The sequence below is a fragment of the Limanda limanda genome, chromosome 4 (assembly GCF_963576545.1).
Source record: "Limanda limanda chromosome 4, fLimLim1.1, whole genome shotgun sequence".
In the NCBI taxonomy this organism is placed as follows: domain Eukaryota; kingdom Metazoa; phylum Chordata; class Actinopteri; order Pleuronectiformes; family Pleuronectidae; genus Limanda; species Limanda limanda.
Window position 1 is genome coordinate 4,079,924 of NC_083639.1, and position 12,346 is coordinate 4,092,269.

The following is a 12,346-nucleotide window of genomic DNA, read 5'->3' on the forward strand; positions in this document are numbered from 1 at the left end:
ACAGAGGAATTGAGCCCTCCCACTTGTAAAATCATTAAATGTGCCATATAAATATTTAAAAGGAGACATATTGTTTATTCTCCTTATTTAACATCTGTCCAGTATATGAACTTGCAGTTCTTGGATTGAACTGGAAATTATGTATTATGGGAATAAAAACTACAATTCAGTCCGCTTAAATATTAAAACAACAAGCACTTAAAACTTGACCAAGAAGCTGGACTCCTGAGTGCAGCCAGTAAAATAAGTAGAATATTCTCTCTCAGTTTGGGTTTCTTACATTAAAAGATTAAAACTTCTAAACAGGCAGTTGAGAGCTGATGGGAACGTTCAACAGTTTCAACAAAACTTGGATTCTTGTTTTTATATTGTTGCAGGTGAGACCATGAGGCCTTGACTCTTCTCCCATTCCATTTGCAGTTTCCCTCCAAAAGTTACTTCCTTATTAACTTCCTCATTTTATTAAATGTAGTTTTATTTGGTTTCTCTATTGTCTACATCCAATCAGGCTGAACGCATCACAGTGAAATAATGCTTTATGTAATGTGTCCCCCTCTCCAACAATGGATGATCCACAATCCTCAGTTTAAATCTGGCACCGGACAGCTCATCATGTCTTCATGCTCACAGGAGAGAAGGAGCTGACATCCAGTGTGTTTGGAGACAGACGTGCAGGTGAAACTGCTGCTGGACCAGATGCTCTGTGTCACACACTCTCCAGAGGGAGGCGCCATCATGAGTTTGATTCAAAGTTAAAAGGACGGGATCAGTGCAGAGCAGGACACGATATCATTGACTGAACAAGAAGGGGGGGCATGGGTGCAGTTTGATGTGGATGTGAACCAAACGTTTATTTATGGCAGATTGCATCTAGTAAAGTAACTGCTTAACCCTTATTTATTACCCAGATGTATTAAATAACCATGAATACCCAAGTATAACCATTAAAACCAAGTCACTCAAATGACATTTACAGCTGCCATCCTGCCTGCAACTTGAAGTGGAAGTGAGGACCAACAGATAGCATTGTTTTCTTCCATGTTGTCTTCCTGCCCTGACACATCCTCCTTCAAATCACTAGCTCATCTTGGAGGACCCGATCAAGGGCCTCTTGCACAGTATGTCTTAACCATAGACTGTATATGGTCTTAGCTTGTCTTTTTCCAACACTTTAAATCATTTATATTCTATTTTCTTATTGTATTTCATTTAACTATTTTATTTATCCTTATCTTATCTAGGTTTTTTTATGTATCTTGCTACGTATGATATTTCCTATTTATTTATTTTAATTCAAACACAGTGAGTTGAGTCTGCTATATAAATAAACTTGACTTTTTAAAAATTGTATGACTGGATTGTATTTCTAAAAAAAAAACAAAAAACAAAGAGAACCCCCCTCCGGTCGGCTTACATGGTACATTCCAGGAAGTCCCCTTGTGCAATGTGCGATTTGGCGCTTCATCGTCCGGTGAAACAAACAAAACACTCACAACACGTGTTACCTGTGATAACAACAACACACATTGTGTTAAACATGCCGGACGGTGTTGAATGACCGGTGCGAGCTGCTGCCATCATGGCGGACTGGCTCGGTGTGTGTGTGCTGCTCAGCCTGGTGCTCGGTGTCCTCTCGGCGGCTGCCTGCGTGCTGTACTCCGGCCTCCTGGCCGACATCACGGTGCTCACCGGCTCCGCGCCCATCAAGAAGATCACGTTCGCGTACAAGTTCACGCAGGGACCGTACAGTGCGTGCGGGCCACTTTTAACCGAGTCCCACAGGATCGGACCCGAGCTCTCATCCATTGGAGTTTTTTATGATGACCCTAAAACGGTAAATACCCAGCACACAGCAGGTTTAATTGGTAGCTTATTGTAGCGGGCATTTAATCTAACATCGGACCTTTACTCAATTGTTTAACTTAAAAAAAAATGTATTCAAAAAAATCAGATATATCATGTAAAGTATTTGGCCGCTAGATGGCGCTGATGCCATTCTTTTGAAAACGACTTTAGATGAACTCCTCGCCTCTCAGCAGGTCAAACCATTTCAGTGGGCAGGGGTGGGCACCCTTCCAAATGGTCAGCTTTATTCTATACGATCTGCCAATCACGGTTGTTTTACTGGCCTCATCAGAATTTCCTGATTTCCTAATTGGTTGGTCATAGGGCTGAGTTTCTAAAAACTGTTAGCTGATTTAAATTGATCTTCATTTGAATGATCCGGTATTTAATCATAAAAAAGGAAGGACCGATCACACTCAGGTCCACGGGGGAAATAATGGGTTTTTGGTGCTGCCTTCAGGTGCTGTCAAAAAAACTAAACACTTCACTGAGAACAACCAAGCCAGAGTCTCCCAGTGTTCACAGTTTGTCCATTTACAAAAGCCAACTGGGCTGTTGAACTTAACATATTCGCTAGTTTTTGTGGCACGTTTTTAAAATAACAATAAAACAATTCTTCTTCTTCTTATACCACAGCTTGGTTGAATTTCCCATTGTGACCCATTCTTTAAAACTTCGAAAAACTCAACACCAAGTCCACTGTGTGAAAAAATGGCCACCTCAAATATCTAATGATCAGTTAGGGATGGGGGACGACGACACCCTATCTGAGCAATCTAGTTCCGGGCCTGATGATTTAAATATTTTCATTCATCCCCTTACAAAAGGTTGTTTTTCCCATTCATAGTAATTTTAGCGGTTCCACATGTGTTATTGACACTCAATCTTTTTGCTGGTTGTCCTCGGCATGTTTCAGAGAACTTTGGCTCTGACTGATGCTTGTGTTTTCCCCTGAATGTTATCACAGCACATCTGGACAGGGTGTGGTGTGTTTTTTGGATTCAGATGTCACCCGATATTATCCAAGTTTGTGTTGAGGTTTTTTATTAAATGTCCTGACATGCTCCTACACCAGAGTATGATTTTTTAGTTTATGGGACTGCAGAATTTTCATAACTTTTCAATATATTATCAGTAAAGAATCAAATATCAATAAATACAAATATTAAATCATAGGAATAAACCATGGTTAACCAATAATGACACCGATCACATTCCAATCTTAAAATATATTTCTTTAAAACCTATAAAATGAGGATAATTAGTGAGTCTGATTTAGTTTATTTTACAGTTTCATGAGAATGTGTTTAACAAGGTTTTGCAATAACATCCTTGCAAGCTAATCAATATCTACAATCTCAGCCAGATCCATCAACTGCTTATTGTAATTTGCTTGTGTGTTGAGTTATAGTGCATTTTTTAAATCATTAATAATCAAATTCCCCCATGTGGGATTCACCCTCTGACTGTAAGTTGACTGCCTTGACTTTATATCAAGGGTTTTCACAGCAGCTTCCATATACACACATCAGAACTTTCTTAAAGATCGATGTGACTGGCAAGCTTTGAGCCTATTCCTCTGGTTTGATAGTTGTTGAGGTCTCCACTACTGTCACTCCAGCGCTGCTAACTAAGCTGGATCTCTTCATGAGATGTTTTCCCACACTCCATCTGTTGCCTGTGAGAACTCATCCATTCCCAATCCTCTGCAGTGTCTTTAAGCAGCAGGAAACAATATCTGCTGGATCTGTTTTCCTGATACCAAACCCTGCTCTCTCTACGGGGGTCTCCAAACTCACGTGGTGCTGGTTCTTACATTTTAACCCGAGTCTTTTATAAGTGTTTTCTTCCCAATACCGAACCGACGGGATGGAACAAGTACAGTAGCATCTTGAAGCCATTAAGAAGTTTGGAGGTTCGGGTGGAAAACAGGGGCAGATGTGGTCATTAGAAACATGCGTCTGTTACATTGCAAGTTAATAGTGAATGTTGAACACTACATGTCTGTCACAACAAGCTGATGACCTGAAGCCACATGGAATGGAAACTCTTTGATGCACAAAGAACAAATGCAGCATAGAGTTGGGGTTCAAAACTTCCTCTGGAATTTTAATGATGTTATTATCATGACATTTATTCCAGACAGAACTGTACTCAGTCTAAAAGGAACCTTTGTACAGAATATTCTTTGGTCATGTAAGAAAACCCATGGCTCTGAAACTTCATGTGGCTATTGAGAGATTTTACAAAGTCTGAACTTTTTTTGGGGGGGGGCTTTCCAGGTTGATATTTATCTAACAGTATGTTATCTACAATATAAAACATAATAGCATTATGAGTATAAGCATGATAGAGTTGAAAATGAATGGCCTACTCAATCAATTAAGTAAAAGGAACCTAGTTTGCAACAGTTGTGATGATAAGGATTGGTCCATAAATAAGCTTGACTGAATATCTTTCTGTTTTGGATTAGTTTTTGAGAAAAAGCTATTTGAAGAAGTGACCATTATTGTTCAGATTATTCACAACAAAATTATCAGTTAAAAATTGCATTGCCATTTTACCAGCATAATAATCCATTTCTTTCCTCGCCATGATTAATAATTATTATTATATTTGGAATTGACAAGAATCAGAACCAGACTTTGTTTAGTATTGAGTCAACTATACTGTGGCTTTACCATTTGTCACCATGACTCCAATGCTGTTGTTCTCTGAAATGTGCTTGTCATGTGCAGTGTAATTGCGGAAGTGGCATTCAACAGTATTGACTTAAGTGGCGCAGCTTTCTCCTGCTGTAGCCTCATGCACAACAACTTGATGGAATGTAACCAGAGATCAGCAGTGGTATCTTCCCAGCTCTGCTTCAAAACCCTTTTGTTGTGTTCATCCTCTTTTTCCCAAGCCAGCAATTAGTCTGGGAGAGGGTCCTAGTTCCCCTGCGCAGTCACAGCCAAGTCCTGATCTAAGTTAAAATAATTGGCGTAATGATCTCAGCTCATTAGCGCTGGAGCCTCGAGATGCCGCTCAGTCCCGGCGTCAGGAGCCCCAGAGTGCTCTCCGATAGCAGGGCTGTTTTTTTCTGGCCAAATAGTGAGACACTGTCCATTGATGTTCGCAATGAGAAAGATTTTTCACAAGTTCAGCTGACAGAGGGGAAGTGTCAGAATGGCCACATCCTCTGTTCTCGGGTTTCTCACTTTTACCTCCTTTAATCACTTCCTCTGGAGAAACAAAAGACCTCAACCAGGACTTGAGTTGGTCCTGAGGTGGTTGCCATGGATACACGGCTGGAGCAGCTCTGTCTGTTCACAAATTTCTGAGCCCCACTCACTAAACCTCCCCTAGTCGCTTCACAGTTTCAAAGCCATGCAGGATCTTTTTATTTATTTTTCTCCAGACCCAGTGCGCCCACTTCACCTCAACCCCTGAAGCTTTTTTCTTCTTCGCTCCCCCTCCACATCCAGCAAACAGCGGAGGGAGGTAACGTGGGTGGATCATGTGGATTTTCGACAAACTTTATATTCCAAGTAAGCGTTCAGGGTCAGGGTATGTGGTCCCTGAGACAAGGATTGTCTGAATAAAGACCTGGATGACAAGTGGAAGTGTGACTAGCATTCTGTTGTCTTCGGGGACCCATGTTTGGGTCACAGCATGATGACAGCAGAGGGCACTGCGGCTCGGGGAGGGACCAGTCAGAAAATGCATCTATCAGTCGAAATAGTCTTTTTGGTGAATGATGAAACAGTAGAAAATCTCACTCTCTCTTTCACAAAGGCGCAGTAAAACATCTAAAGTGTGAACTTTACTGTACCTGCAGGCAGATAGGTAATTAAGTGCGTGCTGTTGAAGATAGTTTGCCGAGGCCAGTTCAGTCGATCTGCTACAGCGACTCAAATAAAACGACTCCTTGAGTTGAAGTTGCTTCAGATGAGCTGTTAGGGATGTGTAGAAACATCAAAAGACAGTACTCCTGTGTCTTGATGAGTCCAGAGAGGCAAACCAAAAATCTTGCAGAGGTTTGTTCTGCTGTCGGTGCTCCTTTGTTCTGGACTCCCTTAGACACTTGGAGCCTTGTGATGATTAATAAATCCACTTGGCTCAGACTTTGCGCTGTGAGTCTCCACAGTGTCAAAAATACCCTAATGTGTAAAGTTTCCCAAATGTACTCAAAATAAGAAAAAATAAGCGTTTCCTGACACTTTCAGAGATTGCCCAGGGAATCATTCATGGATCTTGATGAAAAATAATTAATATTCAGGGAGTATTCTAATATAAATTTGGTGCAGCTTGATTGAATTTAAGGGACTGTTTTCTTGTACGAGTTATTTGCTCTATTGAGTACTATTCTAATCTGTTTGTTACTTAAAATGACTTAAACAATTAATCAATCGTCAAATCAGTGATTCATCTTCTGTCAATAAAATAATTCAACAATTAATTGTTAGATCCATGCCTTGAAGCTGAATCTATAAAACAGTCACAAGGTTTAGCTTGTAAAATGTCCCATAGAATCAGAGATTAAAACAATGATTCTGATCAGATTACTAAAAAATCAGAGATATAAGAGGACAGTATATTCATAATGATACTCAATCTGCCAAACAAAGCAGAATCTGGTTTCTGGTTTCTTAATGTGTGCTTTGCACTCCCATAAACTTGCCTTATATTAGACACCCTTATATTTATGATGATGATGCACAGTGTGGGGGTTTCGTACAACCAGGTCCGACATTGAACAGAAGCAAACATGAAGTGGTGTTTATAGATTTCGAACATATATTTTTTATTCCTTGATAGTATTAAGGATGTTTGGTGTTTTCTTCATTTGATCCCTCGTCTTGTTCCTGTAGGTGCCTGGACCACAGTGCCGCTGTGCTATCGGCAGTATTCTGAGTGAAGGAGAAAACAAGGCCGACGAGGAGCTTCTGAAGCGCTATGAGACGTCTGGCTTTAATGTTTATTCTTTTCCTGAAGTCACACACGTGGTCACTACCTCGTTACCCCACAGGACGTTTTTCTCTATTCTCCTGAGAGTGTGGAGAGTCTACCCACGGCTCGGGCTCTACATCAAGGTATTTTGTTTTTTGGACTCTTTTCTGCAGCTACTCACTCAATCATTTGACGTTACCTCCCCCCAAGGAGTTTATGTTTTCGTCTGCATTTGTTTGTTTGTTAGTAGTATTATGCAAAACAATATTGTGAGATAGGGCTTTGCGAAAGTAATTATTTATGACATAGTTTTTGATTCAACCTGTAAAAAGGGCACATTTTGCATTCAGGAAAGTATGATACCAAAATACTTATAACCTAATAATTCTAAAATAAAGTAACAATATAATAAGCAGTTGGGTTCAAATGACTATAATATACTTATATAGAATACATACACTAACTCAATAGATGTGCCCATGGTTTAGTGATACACTCTACACAGAACTATAACCATGCCTGAACAGATGTTTTCCATAGATGTGTATGTGAAAAGTTACTAAATCCTTTTGTAAAGGAAAGGAAAACCTGTATAAACTTCTCTTCATCATAGTAAAACATGCATTACCTTCACACAGCCAAAATCTTTAAGACCATCACATTCGGTAAACATCCCATGGGCCCCAGTGTTCCCACAAAGCTTTACGCTAAGGCAGCACACAATCAGAGACTCTCAGTGTTTCTATATTGACTCAGGTGCTGGCCATTTACCGAATTGTCAGATTTTCAAACTAATGAAATTTCTTTTTGGGAATGGGAAAAGGTGGGATGATAATGAGTCACCGCCTGCCTGTGTGCTTATTCTGTTGATAGGATAAAGGCTAAGGAAATGTGAAATGTGCGAACGTGTGTGTGTGATGGGATGAATCACCGCTGAGTCTGAGGTATATGATCAATATCTAACATCATGATCATCAAATGCACGCCTGAGTCATACTGTGCATTTTCAGGCTTCGCAAAGTGAAAATGTAATTTGTGAAAAGCTAAGCGCGTCAAATCTTTTCTTCACGCCTTCTTGGCGGCGCCCCCTGGAGGGTTTAGTAGGTGTGTGTGTGTGTGTGAGGTACGTTGCAGCAGGAGAAGATTCTCGGCTTGGGAGGAGATGGAGACGTGCAGTGAAGTCGAAGACAAAGTAGAGAACTGACAAGGAAAACATCTTGAGCTGCTTTTAGCACTTTATGATGAACAATCTCACTGAGCGCTGCCTGAGGGATGCTGGGAAAGTGAGTCATTGTGATGAGCAGAGAGTTTGAGCAGATATGGTTTAATTATGCAGTGTGCTAAAACAGGTGGCAACACCACAGGTTATCTCAAATCGCTCTGCCTCTGCCGGAGGAATGTGTTTGTGTGTCCTGTCTGGCTGCCTCCACCATCTGCTTGGATGCTGTTTAAACGTGGCTGCGCTCCAGAGGCACTTACCCTGTCTGAAAGGTCAGCACACAAAAACCGGCCATAAGTCTCCTTCCATCCTTTGTGTATGTGCACCTGCAACATATGATTTACTGGATTGTCTGGTTATAGTTAGATGTCATAGATGAGGTCGTAGCTAGTAGCTTTAGTAGGTTTACATTGCTACACAGGTACATGGTCTATTAGCCCTTAAATAAATCCTTTCAAATCCTTTTTTTTTTTCAACTTTTTGGTTATTTTTTGAAGTTGAAATCTCTAATACTTACAGTCAGATACACCCTCATAGTTTGGTGGGCAACATATTCGAAACACCTCTCAATGCAGTTTGATACTATTCAGCAGCCTTGCGGGTCTCATGTGGGTGGATTTTATTTCCTCGTCCATTATTCACTCCCAGCTGTATTGATACTGAGAAGAACTGCTTATGTTCACATCCTGTAGCAAGGCTGACATAAAAGGCAGAATACAAATAATACAAATTGTCTATCTGCTCTCCGTTTGCCTCAAAACCTGGTTTCCATTAAAACAAGATTGACCTTGGTGAAAAATAATTTGGGAGTTGTGATCTGTGGTTTCTGCCCCTAGACAACACGATCCAGCCCCAGTCATGAAATCCACAAGCGACGTGTTTAGGGGTCAAATAACATCACGCACAGGTTGGACAGCTTCACAGTGCATGTGCGGTTTGCAGCTGTTTCTCCTCTGACTCACAAGAGAAAAGAGAGAAAGGTCCAGTGGTATTGCATTATACATTAAAATATACAGCTGCGTTCTCCAATATCTGTTTAATGGGGATTTTGGTGTCCCACTGTGGTGTTAAACCACAATGTACAACAACCAAGTCAAGTCATTCAGTTTTTTCTTTTTGTTATATCCAGTACCTTGTTCCTGCATGTAGATTGATTCTGCTGCTTCACAGTATTCACCCACAATGCACCTTTATCTGGTTTTCTCTGAAAAGGTACCTGTGATGGCAGAAAACTGAATCCTAAAAATATTACTGAAAACATGTTATACAGGAAATTTGAAAGAGTGGTGACAAAAATATATTTTCAATGTCGAGCAAATTAATAAAGTTAAAATGATTTAAAACAATTTTTTTCCCCTTTTTACAGCATTTAAAAAATAGTCATGTCATGCTGACTTATACATTTGTATTTATATTATAGGAGTTGAAGTGTCAGTGAAAGAAGTTGAGGTGTCAATTTAAGGAGTTGGTTCAAGTTAAAGAAGTTGAAGTGCTAGTGAAAGGATTTGAAGTCACAGTTTAAGGAGTTGAAGTCTCAGTTTAAGGCGTCAGTAAAAGTTGAGGTGTCAGTAAAAGTAGTTGATGTGTTGGTTAAATGAGTTGAAATGTGAGCTTAGCAGGTCAATTACCAGTGAAATTGAAATGTAAGTAGGAAACGGTGTGTTTGCAGGACCTAAAGTGTGTGTAAGTGTTTCTGGGATCGCTGAAGTGACCTGAAGGGTTTGAGATCAAAGTAGATCAATTGCCAGTTTAAATGAAGAGCTTAAAGAGGCTGAACCATACTAGAGGACTGTTAAGAATTTAAATTGCATTTGAGATCTGTGTGAAAAGGCAAATACTCTGAAACTCTATTAACAAATAATGGAACACCACAGCTTTGGATTTTATCGTAAATACTTCATTAGTGCACTGTATATAGTTCAACAACAATATTTAATCTGAATAGAGCTCACATTTTACAGACGCAGCCTAACTGAACAGCCAGCTCTAAATGGCTTTCTTTTTGTGAATAATGCATTCTGTTGATGGCACTTCAAATATCCCAAGTGGTGAGACCTTTTCAAAGGAGCTCATCAGTATTTAGCATGCCTGGCTTGTCATGGCACAATGATTTCTGTCTGTCACACACTTTGAGTCACTGCCCCATGGCTAGGCCTGATATTTGCCTACTCAGACCATTGATCGGTCTTCTGTGCCTCGGCTTTTTACTAGTGGGCTACATCACGGATACCCTGGTGTCTTGAGACTTGATTCGAGCAAGGGGGCCAGGCCTTCAGACTGCATCGGGAGGATAATATTGCTGACATTCACCGAGATCTAAAGGTTTGTGAAAGGCAGACGATGGAACATTTGTTTGCTGGAGGGCACTCAAATTTCTTGCCAGCGCAGAGCTTCTGGGCTGAATATAAAGCAAATTTACCCTTGTTCATTAGAAATGGCATTTTCTCTTTATTTCTCATGGTAAAGAGATCATGAAGTCGTCCTCAGCACGAAAATCAAGCCTTAATATTTTGGAAGAAAAGGTGCAGCCTCTTCCGGGAGTGATGCAGCGCAGTGCACAGATGTTAGTCTGCAGGGCCTGTTGAACACATGCAAACTGTGATGTACAATCAGAAAGGTCAGAAAAGGTTGTGGGGTTCATAATCTGGACAGAATCATCAAGGACGATGATGGAAGATTTTGAAGGGAAGCCCAATTGTAATTCTATGAAATAATATTTTTATCATTGCATTCAAACATGTTGCCATTGGCACTAAATAAAAACCTCTTAAGTTACTTCTCGTACAGAACTTTGAGTTGCAGTCAAACTACCAGAAGTGGAGCATTCACTTTGTCTGTTTCAGGTGAAGCCAATGACACTAATGAGGTGCACGGATCAGACCATGTGGTTGGGAGGATTTATTTTCAAACTGTCAGATTTGAATAGCTTTTGGATTTCTGAGCTTCTGTCTGACAGGACTTCTCAAAGCATATATGGTTTATGTTTTCTTTTTTGACTTTAAACAAAGCCATGTCTGTTACACGCATATACTTGTCTCACTGACCACATTGTTGTTTATTTGAGCCCACAAAAGCCCAAACTCTCCAATAGACTGCACTTGCACAGTGGCCTAATTTAGAATGCAAGCCTTCATACCCATGCTTAATTATAAACAGAGTTATTGGGATTAATCACTGGGTTTATTACATATTATAACATGCTCCTGATGAACTCTGTTTCTTACTGATGATGATGATGATGATGATGAAATATCTATTTCAACTCATAAGCCCAGTTTTCTCGCATTGTATAAAAATCACTTTGTTGCTATATAGATATATGGTACAGAATATTTAATGACGTTTCCAATACATTTTAAAGACACCACACTTTGAAGTAGAATCTATCCATTTTAAACATTGCTTGGTTGTGAGTTTCTTAAAAATGAATGAGATTCATCTCCAAAACGTAAGAGCTATAGTTACTGATAAGGTACAAACTAGCTGGTTAACTTGCCTGGTTCTGAATTATTGCTCAAGGTTTATTCTCCAACAAGATGAGACACATTTCCCTCTTTATCCCCTCAGTCTATCTTTCTATGTTGTGGGAACTATTTACATTCACAGCATCACATCTGTTGTCCTCCTTTATCATTTCCAATCCTTCCTGGTGTCTTGCAACACAGAAACGGTGTGAAGTAAAATGATGTGACCAGAATGAGAAATTTAGTTTAAAGAAAGTTGAAAATGAATTATTACTCTTTATGCAACAATAAGAATAAGCTTGGACGTTTATAAAGGGCTGCTCAGCTTAAGACTTTATAAACAGGTGTTATTTCTTCCCATTGTAGTCAAACCATTCTCTTCTGTGTTTTAAATCTTAACCAGTTTATCATATTAAGGCACAAAACCATTAGATCTCTTTTACCACCAATGTTGCATCACAAGCCTACGAGCGATTTCATCCCTCGGAAAGCTCTGTGGAGTCAAACGTTCAAACATGACTTTCATCCGGCAGCTGGCGGGAATCTACTGTTAATGTCACATCTACATATGATTGATCTGATTTAAACTTTACTCTTGGTTGCACTGTCGCTCTGAATCAATATCAGGCAGTGGGGTGTGATTGCAATTTGAGGAAAGGTAGATATTTTTAGATATGGGACAAATAGTTTGGTGCCAGTGGCGATCTTATCAATCACTCCAGATGTGAAGATCGAGCAAACACTCAAAATATGTGTGCTGTCGTGTCTGCTTTGAATATTATTAGACTGTCATTGTATATTGTCGAATTTCATGGTTTGTCCTTCATTGCAGTGTTTGTATATAGAGAAACTATGCCAGGTAAAACAGCGGAAGAAAATTCATAAA

The 12,346-nt window shown here is 39.8% G+C and overlaps 1 protein-coding gene across 1 annotated transcript in view; it reads left to right on the forward strand.

Moving 5' to 3' along the window:
* Positions 1 to 1,437: 1,437 nt before the first annotated feature.
* The window catches only part of LOC133000234 (testis-expressed protein 264 homolog), a 29,643-nt gene continuing 18,734 nt past the window's right edge, over positions 1,438 to 12,346 (forward strand). Inside the window, exons 1-2 of the mRNA XM_061070110.1 lie at positions 1,438 to 1,834; positions 6,699 to 6,920. Coding sequence (XP_060926093.1) covers positions 1,580 to 1,834; positions 6,699 to 6,920 — 477 coding nt within the window. The 5' untranslated portion in view covers positions 1,438 to 1,579. The remainder of the gene's footprint in view (positions 1,835 to 6,698; positions 6,921 to 12,346) is intronic.